The sequence below is a fragment of the Myxine glutinosa genome, chromosome 2 (genome assembly GCF_964187855.1).
Source record: "Myxine glutinosa chromosome 2, kmMyxGlut1.1, whole genome shotgun sequence".
Lineage (NCBI taxonomy): Eukaryota > Metazoa > Chordata > Myxini > Myxiniformes > Myxinidae > Myxine > Myxine glutinosa.
The window spans coordinates 185,114,457-185,127,565 of record NC_136262.1 but is presented as its reverse complement, the minus strand read 5'-3'; the positions used below and the strand labels follow the sequence as shown (position 1 = coordinate 185,127,565).

Here is a 13,109-nt window from a genome sequence, read left to right as displayed (position 1 = left end):
AACTGTATTCTAACAGCTATATCATGTTCATCTTGCCTTTGTTTCAAATTTCGTCGAGTTTCAAAAATGTAGATTTGGTCACAGTCTTTGCATGATGAATGGTAAACTACTCCAGATTTGTCACCAGTTGATATTGTGTCCTTAGGTTTTGAAATGACAGCATGGATGCTGCGTCGAGGCTTGTAGGCTACACCAATCCTTGCGCTGCGTACTATCTTGCCAATCCTTTCAGAAAGGCCCGGCTAGTACGGCAGTAGACAGTGCCCAAGCGTGTCTGGCTCCTTCCGTTCTGTCTGTTTTAGTTCTTTCAGGATAGGAAGTATCACTTTGCTATACGCATTTTGAGCAAGACTCCTCGAACTAATCTGATTTCTTTATTTGCATCGGCTTTGGATGACACAATCCACACCAGAGCTGCCAATGTCCATGCTACACTGCGTTGTGGGAGATTGGGTTGCAGGAATTAAAATCCAGTAATCCGTTGGTGTGGGTTGGTTTCCTGTAGACCGACGTCTTTAGGTAGCCATCAGGCTTACGGTGTACAGCCACATCCAAAAAAGACAATTTGCTTTCTTTTTCCGTTTCAATTGCAAATTGGCGAAAGTGTCATCCACATACCTGTTCCAGTATCATAGGAGTCAATTCCCATGGGACTCAAATATCTTTCGATCAAGTTCCTCCATTACCAAGGTAGCCACAATGGCAGAGACCGGTGAACCCATAGCTGTACCAAATATTTGTCGATTAGTGTGTGCCATCGTAGATGAAGGTAGTGCTATTTAGACACATCTCCAGCAGGCCGGTAACGTCCTCAGTTGTCATTTGGCTGTTTTGACAAGCCATTTTCCAATCATTAGAATGTTTCAAACGATCGAGCGTGGCACTCGCCGCCATATCCACCGGGATATTGGTGAAGAGTGAAATCGCGTCCAAATATGCCATTGTCCCGTCTTCTTAGGCCTAAGTCACACATAGGCGGATATTTTGGCGACTGCCGGCGATCAAGATTTTTCGGCGACTACTGGCGATTTTGGGCGGTCAAATATGGTCAGGCGGCAGTATGGCGACTGCAGGCGGCCACATTGCGACTGCATTGCAACGACGCCCCGAGTGGGATGGCGACTGTTGAAGATCGACGACGACTGCATTGCGGATGCACGGCGGCAGCGTGGCGACAGTCTGGCGGCTAGATTACGACCGATGGCGGATCATCCATTTACTCCGACGTCCGCAAGACTGCAATAAGACCGCCGGCGATTGGAGACGATTCACACAACTTTTTAAATCTTTATTTCTCTATTTTACATTTCACTTTATTCACTTCAATGATGTATGACATGAAGCATAAAGATGTTTGATGTACAATAAGAAAGTTAATAAAGATGTATCATTGTAATGTAATAATCAAACTTTTCTGCAGGGAGAGAGAATGGAAATAAAGTCCAACAAATTATTTCCACTGGTCCCAAGTCCCATAAATAAAGTTTCCAAAGGACCAAAGTCCCAAAAAGAAAGTTCCCAAAAGTCCCAAGTCCAAACAATAAAGCCATATCCTTGTCGGCACCACAGGACCTCACTCCACGGAGACCCTCACACCATCCTGTCTTGCCATGGAATCGTGGTATGTCGTAATGCAGTCGCCAGGCAGTCGTATCTCTGTCGCCAATGGCCGTAACTCGGCCGCCACTTGTCCTACTGCTGTCGTCGTCAGTCTCCCATAGCCGCAGGGGAGACGTGGCAGTTCTTCTGTAGTCAATATGCAGCCGCAACAGTGTCGGCCCGTAGTCGGGAAGATGCCGCAGGAAGGCCGTATGGCATTCGCATCTCTGCCGTGCTAGCTGGTGGGGCGATGCTGGTGCGATTGCGGAAGACTATGAGCGACTGGGTTGCGGCCGCTTTATGGTCTTATTACGGATACCGACGACAGCATGGCGGTTCCATCACGACAGCATGGCGGATTTTTTTCGAGGACGACTGAGCGTGCCGTTTTTAAACATTTAAAAAAATATTTTGCCCCTTTGCGGCTCTTGCCGACTGCAGCCGACCTGGGGAGGATAACCACGACTACAGAAGACCGTCCATTACGGTTTCATTACGATTGTCGGCGGGTGGTGGCGATTTTTCCAGTCGCCAGTAGTCGCCGACAAATCCGCCTATGTGTGACCTAGGCTTTAGATTCTAACCTCTCATCCTTTTGAAAAATTCACAACTATTCTTGACTGTTTTATCGGTCTTTTTCACAAGTCTGCCGCAAGTCTGGCGAGGTAACCTGACAGTTGGTAAAATGGAGCATTAATAAAGGACGCAGTTGGTCTCAGAGGGACTTTCTCTTTGTGGACCTTGGGAAAACCATATAGTCTGAGTTCTGGTTTGCTGAACCATTGCTGCAGTTGTAGTCTTGGCTGCCCAGCCTGTCTGCTCGTTTTAGCAATGACAATCATGTGTTTAAGGACATGTTGTTGCTTCAGAGTTGGGTCATCAGGTAGTTTTTCATAAGTTTTACCATCCTCCAGTAGCGATATGATTTTACCATGGTACGACTCGTCCATTACTGCCACTGCCCTGCCCTTGTCTGCTGGTGCAAAGATGAAGTCTTTCCTATTTCTCAGACTATTCATAGCCTTCAGCTCTGTTACCGAGAGATTATATTTGTGCTTATTTTTGGGATTGGGATTAAGTTTGTCATTTCAAAACTGAAGGACACAATATCAACTGGTGATAAATCTGGAGTAGTTTACCATTCATCATGCAAAGACTGTGACCAACTCTCCATTGGTGACACTGGAAGGAATTTGAAACAAAGATTAGATGGACATGATAGAGCAGTTGGGCTTTCACTATGTCACTCCCTGTCTGCACTCACATTCTGCCTTATGCACTCATTCGGCCTTGCCATGCTCACGTTCTGCTTTTTACTACATCTTTGCCTTCGTCTTCCTCTCTGCCTCTCATTTTATTTTCACGGTCCTCCCATTGAGAAGCTAATGCTCACCCCTTTCCAGAGATTGTGCATGGCAACCGTTTGTCCACGCTCTTGCCTGGAGTAGGTTAGCCACACCTTTGAGTACGCCATGCTTATCAGAAGAGATATTTGTTAACCAACCCTGTACACACGCACAGGTAGGGATACGAAATGCAAAATACTACCGAGTCACTGTTGGGAGGTCGATTCAAAATTATGCCAAATCAGCAGAGCTTCCCATTGCATGCCAGCAGTCACAACTATGCAAAGAAGAGCTGTTACGTAATAGCCTTGACGCAATTTGCATTTACTGACAGGAAGCTGAAGAATGGGGACTGCTTGTTTTTTTATGATTTGGTGGCCTTCATCTTCTCCCATCTGGTCCACATCACCTGGTCCACTCAATCCCCCTGCCACCTTTTGTGGCCCGAGTTATTCGACTCACTAAAACCAAACACACTTTTGACCTCTCCTCCTTTCACCACCACCTGTGAATTATATTCCTTATAGTATACGAGCCCACTCTTGCTTCTTTTCTTTTTCTTTCAGTCCAGCAATGAAGCAGTTTAGTTTTCACATTTTAGGCCTTATTGTTTGTGCTTTGTTGTAGTCTTTAATTCGCCTTTTGTTGCATTGCCCAACACTTCCTCATGTGTCCTCTTATTTTCAAATTCCATTCTCAATGTGTTTGCTTTCTTGGCTTCTACCATTTGCTGTGCAACTTTTCAATGCTCCTCAATTCCTGCAGATGAAATGTGGTCACATGACAAGCTTTGCATACCAAAAAAGCCCAACAACATAAAAAATGAGGGTTGAGGTGCAGGTGGGGGGAGGTTGAGGAAGGGTGAATATTGAATCATTGTTGTTTTGTAAGCTGCACATCAAGGGAAATGATGAATGTATAATTCCTTTTCCTTCGGTTTGTATTTTAGGAAGAGTATCAGCGGGAAGGGATCAACTGGAACACCATTGATTACATTGACAACACTGGCTGCATAAATCTCATCAGCAAGAAGCCCACGGGATTGTTTCATCTGCTGGATGAGGAATGCAAGTAAGAAGTGTGCATCTAATGGTCATTAACAACCGGATGCTTGCATCTGTAAATGTAACAGAAAGATCTTGCCAACCTTTGTACTTCCAAAATTCCACAACTATCATAACAATAAATCAAATGGATGAAATCCACAGGGTGTTGATTAAGGTATGCTAACTGCTGTGCGAAGCCAGAGCGAGCTGATATTTTGGGCCTTAGCCCTTCGCCGGAGCAGAAGAGGGTTATTATCTGAAACGTCAGCTTCTCCTTGCTTCCCACCGAGGTTAGCATACCTTAATCAACATCCTGTGGATTTCATCCATTGTTCTACCTGTCTGCCTATATGCAGATTGACACGAGCAAGACGTTCTTCATTTTACAATAAATCAAATGGTTTGTATCCTCGCTGACTATTTACTTGAGCTACGAAATTTAGACTACATTGTCAAATTATTTGATAATTATTTGATAATTGATAATTATTGATAATTATTATTTACTTGCGAACGATGCCAAACAAATGTAACAGGTACAGGAACAAAACCGAATATTATGAATTTTGATAGGACGTTGGTTATGAACCCCCCCAGTAGAAGGGTTTGTACGTCAATCAAATGCATGATGATACCATTTGGCGATATCGGTGCACTTTTGCCTGATTCACAGTCATTAGTAGACAAACAAAAAATCGCCGTAGTTGTTATTACCCTTTTTTATTACCATATATTACTTTCATCCCAGATCCACTTTTTTTTGAAATCCCGACTTCTTTCTTTCCTGGAAGTTCTAGCAGTGCCCATGTGTTTTATACCTTTTCCAACTCCCCCCACCCCACCTTCCCATGCCTCCTCCCCCCAAGCCAAGCCCTCTCCCTCCCACGGATCTCCCAATGTCCCTGTTCTTTGCTGTTGTACTTGTGTGCTTCCCTCTCTCTCCCCATCTTATCTCCTGCTCCCTTTATTGTATGTTTTGTGTGTCCGTTTTTTTTCTTTTTTGTGATTGATGTTAGCTCTTACACGAGCCTCGATCTTGTATACAAAAAATTACCCCGTGCATGCGAAGCAAAAAGTGGGGTTAAGCAATTGGGTCACTTCTGTCTGTTCATCTTACTGTCTGTGTACAAACGTCAATTTATGATTGAGGAACCACTTAATTTAAATTGAACGTTTTATTTCGAACACGAATTGGAACATAAGTCGGAAAACGAACCTGTAGTTCAGCAGCGCGTTGGCTCTGAATTTGGCCCAATTGCACTTGTGCAAAGACGAGTGAGATAATTTTTTACTCTATCGGCCTGGCAATCAAAAAAAATACAAATCATTCCAAACAGGAAAATTAACCTTATTAAGGACGTCACAAAGGACACAACCAACAGGCATAGATAACTAATGTAATGTGTTTGAGAGGGTGATGTTATCGGCACTGCAAAAAACGGCGGTAAAACCCAGAATGAATTAATTTATACAACATTTACAATCTTTATTTTATTTAAACTGAACACAAATCTCTTGTCACTTCAAAAATCCTTCAGTCTTGGAATACTTGGATATGTTCTATAGGGTGGTGTCGAAGACTTCTTCAATAGCGTTGAACTTCCAGATTTCTTTTTAAACGATCTTTAAAATCATTATTTTATTCAATTGAAGTATACACTTGAACACCGCACGTTTCGATGAAGCCTCTGGAGATAATTAGAGATATTTTAACACGACAGGATCTTAGGCCTCGCCCAGAATAGTGTGTAGTTTTTGTCTCAACATCTCTAGAAGGACATGTCTGCTGCAGAGAGGGAACAGTGTAGTGTGACGAGATTGATTCCAGGAACTTTTTTGCAGGACTTTTGGGTTGTTTTTTTTCCATTAGAAAAGAGGCAATTGCGAAGGGATATGATACATGCTTAATATTATGAAAGGTATAGATAAAAACGAGTGTGGAAGAGTTATTTCGGCAGAATAGTCATTGACAGGACCAACGACCACAGTCTGACAGTAAAGAAGAAGAGAGTTAGGACAGTTTTAAAGCAGGGGTCTTTCACTCAGAGTAGTTAATGCATGGAATTGTCATCCTTGGAAAGGTACCAGCAGCAGAAACAGTACATAGGTTTAAATTTTAGTTGGATAGATACCTAGAAGCATTGGCGATATAGGGGTACATCAATTGATATATTGTCGCCTTTACAGCCTCTGTGCAACCACGTGACAGTGGCTGAGGCATGAATTGCAAACGCAAGAACAGGTCACTATGTGGATAGCCGGCAAGAGGAATAATTAAACGAAGAGATAACGAGCGATTTGTACCATCACCTTGTGGCTCCGGATGTGGGGATTTAGTGTAATACCATGCCATTTATTAATTTGGCTAATTAGTCCGTGTTTTCCAATGGTCTAACAACAAAACAGATTTCGAATGTCTTTTTCATATTGTTACGTGTTCCTCCCCGACCCCCTGGTCAAGATGTACCTCCGAGCCCCGAGAGGAGCCACGGCAGAAAAATATGTTATTCTGTCAGAAATTAATAGTGAAACCACACCAATGATTATCAACAAACAAATATTGTATTAAAAATCACACAAGAATAACGGTACAACAAATAGCAATCAAAAGTACACTCAACACATCTTATGATGGTACCATCAACTAGCATAGGATAACTCACGGTGTTCCCAGTGAGTGGAAAAACCTTCCCCAATGTCTCTATATTCCCGTCCTCAAGACGAAGTTGACTCGCTACGGCGATCGCTAGAACAATGTCCAATCGAGACCAGAATCCCGTGCAGATGGCAAGGGCAGTCACACCGTCGAAGCAGCTCTCAGGCGCAGGCGGTCGAAGCGACGCAAAAGTCACGTGGTCCAAAACCAAAGGCGAACTCGCGGTGGAATGGGAAATCCCAAAGGCCCCCCCCCCCCTCCCTCCCCAGATACGAACCTTCCCGGTTCAGTCGGCGAACCGCCACTTAAACTTCAAACCCAGCGTTGCGCACACACATCCCTGACAGACGACAGGATGGTGAAAAAAGCTGACGCGTAGCCAAGACCTTTTACTGAACAAAGCGCGAGTGTCAAAATGACCGACGGCTCTGACTTGTCGACACGACCCGGCGATGATTCTTCGGAATTGCAATGCCCAAACCTGACCACGCAGGTGTTTCAATCCCCCAGCGATAACACCTATCGCAGGAACTCCTTTCAAGGAAACTCAAAGGTCACTCGCGACTTTCGTTCGACAACGCTCGCTACGGAGCTGGAAGCTACTTGCTTCTTGTCCGACTTCACTCGCCACGCCCTCGCCTTCTTCTTCTTCTCCGTCTTCCCGTTCCCGATCCGGTTTCCTGTTTCATTTAAAGTTAACCTTTTTACATTTTGATAATACTAATGACCATTTCACTTAAACAATGATGATAATAATACATAGAACCAGAAGTGTTTCTAGTGGATGAAAACCACAACAGCGGAAGTGACGAATCCGTAACAATATGGTCAACTATATGTGGGCTGCTCTAGATTTGGATCACCAAACAATTTATATATTCGGGCCCTTGATGGAAAAACATTCAATATTGTCCACCCAAAATCATTACAATAATATGTTCAATGTTGCTGTTTCTGTTAAATATTTTGCAGGTTGATAAAATAAAATGTTATCTCTAAGCATGGGCTTAATTGTGGAAATCCAACAGATTTATGTAAGAAGAGGGTGGGGAAAGGGTGGGGTGAGAGTCTGGAGGGATGGGGTGGATTGAGAGGAGGGAGGAGTGGGATGGGAGGAGGGAGGGGTGGGTTGAGAGGTGGGAGGGAGGGATTGGGTGAGTTGAGAGGAGGGTGGGGTGGGAAGAGAAGAGAAGAGAGGGGAGGAGGGTGGGGTGGGTTAAGAGGAGGGGAGAGGAGAGGAGGGTGGGTTGAGAGGAGAGGAGAGGAGGGTGGGTTGAGAGGAGAGGAGAGGAGGGTGGGTTGAGAGGAGAGGAGGATGGGTTGAGAGGAGAGGAGAGGAGGGTGGGTTGAGAGGAGAGGAGAGGAGGGTAGGTTGAGAAGAGAAGAGAGGAGGGTGGGGTGGGGTGGGGTGGGTTGAGAAGAGAGGAGAGGAGGGGGTGTGGGTTAAGAGGAGGAGGGGGGGGTTGAGAGGAGGGAGGGGTGGGGTGGGTTGAGAGGAGGGAGGAGTGGGGGTGGGTTGAGAGGAGGGAGGGGTGGGGTGTGGTGGGTTGAGAGGAGGGAGGGAGGGGTGGGGTGTGTTGAGAGGAGGGAGGGGTGGGGGTGGGTTGAGAGGAGGATGGGGTGGGTTGAGAGGAGAGGAGAGGAGGGGGTGTGGGTTGAGAGGAGGAGGGGGGGTGGGTTGAGAGGAGGGAGGGGTGGGGGTGGGTTGAGAGGAGGGAGGGGTGGGATGGGAGGAGGAAGGGGGAAAGGTGGGATGGGAGGAGGAAGGGGGAAAGGTGGGAGAAGTGACCGGGGTTGAAATACCATGATGTTATCATGTAAATAAAACACCAAAATGTTTTTTTTCCTGAAAAACAATTTATTGCCATTTTAATTTGTAAATGTAAAATTTCGACAGAAGCTCCTGGTTTCTTGACACATTATTTTCAATCGTTTGACAACATGTTCCAATGGAACTCCTAAGAAACACCTCTCGCAAATCGGAAAAAACATTGTGTATATAACTTTCTAAATCGGCCAAATTAGCAGGTTTTCTGGTGTGCACTTTTCTTCGCCTGTCCCTACACAAGAAAATCACACGGGGTTAAATCAGGACTCCTGGATGGCCACCATTTCGGTTCTTATCACCCAATCCATGTGTGTGGAAAGTGGGTATCCAACCAATTACGGACTTCAATCGAGAAGTGGAGGGCATCATCTTGTACAGAAATCGTTCCATCTGTGTTGTGCCATTGCTGAATTTTTCGAAGAAAGTGTTGAAGCATTTCCAACTATCTCCGTCTGTTCATTGTATCAGGATGTATGGTCCATTGAGTTGGGTTGAAGTCATTCCACACCAATCAAGCAGTTTTGGCCGATTTTTGTTGCATTTGACTATCATTTCTGGATCATTTCCTGACCAGTAATGGCAGTTCGGCAAAACAACCAATATGGAAAACAACCTCATAAGACCAGATAATGTTATGTAACCCAAAAAGATAGTCATCAATTCATGGAAGGAAATGTTCACAAAACTCCATTCTCTTGTCACAATCGTCTGGAAACAACTGCTGAACATAAGGCCAAACAAAAAAATATTCATGTTTAGCGTCCCCGCCCGCTGCCTTTTTAGAGGCCGCCTCCTTTTTTTTCTTCTTTTTTTTTTAAACATCGTTCGACTGATCGCGAGCAATCAATTTTCTCACTCTCTCGATTTGATAGTCTCCATCATAATTGTTTCATGGCCGCTCACACAAAATAATCCCGTCTGTGATACACGTACATACAGGTCCGGCAGTAATATGCGGCTGGTTGTTGTAGACTAGCAAAACGTGTGAGCGTGCTATAGAATGTTAGCGCTAGCACTAGCGTGCTGTAGTTTATTTGCAAAGTAGAGTACATGTAGCTTTACCATGTTAGGAAGAAGATATGGTTGAGAAATAATGAAATATAATGTAAAATGCATTTAGATACATTATTGTATTGTAATAATAAAATAGGTAAGATATTGTTTGCAAATCTCATCTTGAATTTTTCTGTATACCTGTATAAAGACACAAAAGAAAACAAAGTACAGTATGCAAATATATGAAATGGTCTCTTTTACTAGTCTTTTATTAATATGTTACTCAGTACATGTTGTATTTTGTCAACACAGATCGTCAAGACCCAAACATTCTACATGTATTTCAAATCTAAAGAAACAAAAAAGCAGGCGACCATCTTGGGAAAAATGAGCCTGGCGGCCATTTAAAAAAAAAAAAAAAAAAAAAAGGTTCCTCCTTTTTTTCAAAAAGGCAGGACGCTAAACATGTTTTGTTTTTTTTGGCCTAATGAGGTTTGTACTGTTTCCATCCCAAGTACTCCTTAAAAATTGACTGAATTTCACGATAACTTTCTCAACTCTCCCTCACCGCTTGTCTGGTCGATTTTATTTGGTCTCCTTGCGATCACATCTCGTACCTAACCGGTCAATATTTTCGAGTGATGTCGCTGTGGAATAATTCTTCTTCATCTCCTTATGTCCTTCACTGAAATAGTTGTTATAAGCTTTTGAGAAAAAGGAGCGTCTGTTGAAATTTGAAGTTCACAACTTAAAACGGCAATAAATGAAAATAGTGGGGTGTTTTATTTACATTAACAACGTGGTATTTCTATGTTTAAAATAGGGACTTAACTATATATCGCGTGTGTGTGTGTCGCCCGTATGTGTGTATACCACCATAGTGGTTTGTGCCTGCCCCACTGTCCTCATCTCCACTCCTGCATCTCTACCCCACCCTACATTGAATTTAAGCTTATAAACCATTCGGTTCAATAAATGTGTTGTTGATATAGCGCAAGATATTGAATAAATGTGGGAGGAGCATGATGGGCCAAATGGCCTTCGTCTCTGTCAAAGTTCTTAGTGTACAACTACCCACTTTCTATACACACTGACTTAACAAGTATTAACCTGGAAAGTGACCTGCCAATTGATTGACAACCAGGTTCCTACTTCCTGATAACTGATGATGAACCAGGGGCATTTGGAGCATTTTCACCGGCCTTTGGGAATTGTTTCTGGAGGCGAGCACACATTTGGGACTCAATGCATACATCATAACCCACTACCCCTCCTCCCCCTGCCCTACTCCCCCACCCCCCACCAACCTGACAACTTGGTTGGTTCTGCTGCTTTTAAAAGTAAAGCACATTGATTTTGTCATTATTTTTAATCTACCTCCATTATTTGGTGGTCACCATATCAGAAGTTGCGTAGCCGATGAGCATCCACGTTAGGCTTAGTCAGCGATGGATTTTGATCTTGCACAATGGTTACATGGATGGAGGGCTCTTGCTTAGCAAGACATCTGCCAGCGGTTCACTGGAGTAACATGTGGTTTCAATAAGCTACTAATGTGCATTCCAGTTTCCCTCAAGCCACCAACGAAACTCTGCTGGCAAAGTTCAAACGACAAAACATGGCAAACGAGTACTATGAAATCACAGCGATCATGGAGCCTGCCTTCATCATTCGGCATTACGCTGGCAAAGTCAAGTACATGATCAAGGTATGCCTGATGGGCACCATCACACACGCTCTTGCTCTCTCTGCAAACTACCTTGTGGAGATTTTGTTCACCAAATGCTTGCTATACTACTCATAGTTGTAATTTTCGTGTCATAGTTTGCTGCTCTGTGTCACTTTTTTATGACTTCGGTTTTTAAAGGAATTTTGTATCGGAGTTCCTCTTACTCATTCTAAAGTGAATTCTTGCTGTTATTTTGTGATGTTCACATAGTAAAGGCAATCTTGACTCCACTTTTGTGAAAGTGTTAATTCTTCACATCTACAAGATCCATAAATAGTTATGGCCTTGCCCTTTTAATATTTCCCAGGAATGTCACTTTACTTTGAGAAAATCTTTGAAGAGCCATTTGCACGAATGCTCGGCATGGATCCGAGGGGAACGCGAGGGATACGGGCCCTTTATTTTACATAAAATGCCACGTATACTGCGTCAGCTTTAGCCTCAAATGAATTCAATGGCCATTGGCCATACTGACAACTCAAGGTTGAACCCTTTCTCAATTACATCTCATCTTGTCCTGATGTCTGTTCATAGCTCCTCTGAATTTCCGAGTGTAAATTTGTGAAAGTACTGTATTTACAGTACTGTATCTCAAAGCTTATAGCAAAGCATTTTGGTTGCACTGAAAATTCATTTTCAAGCTTTAAACGGGATTACCTCCTGATTGTGAGCATCGTACACAATGTGTGATATATTTTGGGGAATCACGAGAACCCTTTTCAAAAATCTTTAATCTACCCCTGCATAGCATTTACATTTGTACATGGTTGGTCATTGGCACAGCGGAATGGCCATCACCTTCTGGTGTGAAACTGATCCGGCACGCCTTGGCCCCGATCATGCAGGTTGCCTGGTGGAACTGTTTTGCAAGTATAACCTGAAACATTTTGTTTGTGATAAGATGATAGAGATAGAGATAGAGATAGAGATAGAGATATATATATATATATATATATATATATATATATATATATATATATATATATATATATATATATATATATATATATATATGTATATATGTATATATGTATATATGTATATACTGTATGTATATATGTATATATGTATATATGTATATACTGTATGTATATATGTATATATGTATATATGTATATACTGTATGTATATATGTATATATGTATATATGTATATATGTATATATATATATATATATATATATATATATATATATATATATATATATATATATATATATATATATATATATGTATATGTATGTATATGTATATATATATATATATATATATATATATATATATATATACACAGTGAAACCTTGACTTACGAGTTTAATTCGTTCTGTGACCGAGCTCGTAACTCAATTTGCTCGTTTCTCAAATTAAATTTCCCCATTAAAATGAATTGAAATGCTATTAATCCATTCCAGCCCCCCAAAAACCACACCAATTTTTTTTGAAATATATATAAATATCTCGCGCTTTATATTTCACCTGTATGCAGCATACAAGTTGGCAGGATGGCCTGGACTGGAGGTACGCACACTTGACTCTAAACTGTCCAGCCTGGGTTTGAATCCCGACCCAGCTATAACCTGTCATGTCGGTGTTTCACAGGCAGGGTGATTCATCAATGTGTGTACCGCTAAACTGGGCGCCCCGTTTGCGTCCCATTAGTTGTTGGATGTTAAGGATCTCACCGTGTCTTCCACAAAGAGAAGGCGAGCTATCGCCGGCACTCTGAACAAGTTGTGGCCTGGCATGCTCTTCTCCTCTGCCGTTATATACGTCCTCCTCGGCATCTTTTTCCAGAAGAGCCCTGTCTCGTCACAGTTGAAGATTTGCTGGGGGATGTATCCTTCGGCTTCTATCAGTTCGGCAAAAGTTATAATAAAATCTTCAGCTGCCTTCACATCCGAGCTTGCTGC

The 13,109-nt window shown here is 42.8% G+C and overlaps 1 protein-coding gene across 8 annotated transcripts in view; it reads left to right on the top strand.

The window, feature by feature from the left end:
- Positions 1-13,109, top strand: part of LOC137421000 (unconventional myosin-IXa) — a 285,807-nt gene that overhangs the window by 140,386 nt on the left and 132,312 nt on the right. For all 8 annotated transcript variants that reach the window (XM_078772058.1, XM_078772064.1, XM_078772060.1 and 5 more), the window contains 2 exons: positions 3,895-4,016; positions 11,038-11,179. In XM_078772058.1, the coding sequence (XP_078628184.1) occupies positions 3,895-4,016; positions 11,038-11,179 (264 nt within the window). The remainder of the gene's footprint in view (positions 1-3,894; positions 4,017-11,037; positions 11,180-13,109) is intronic.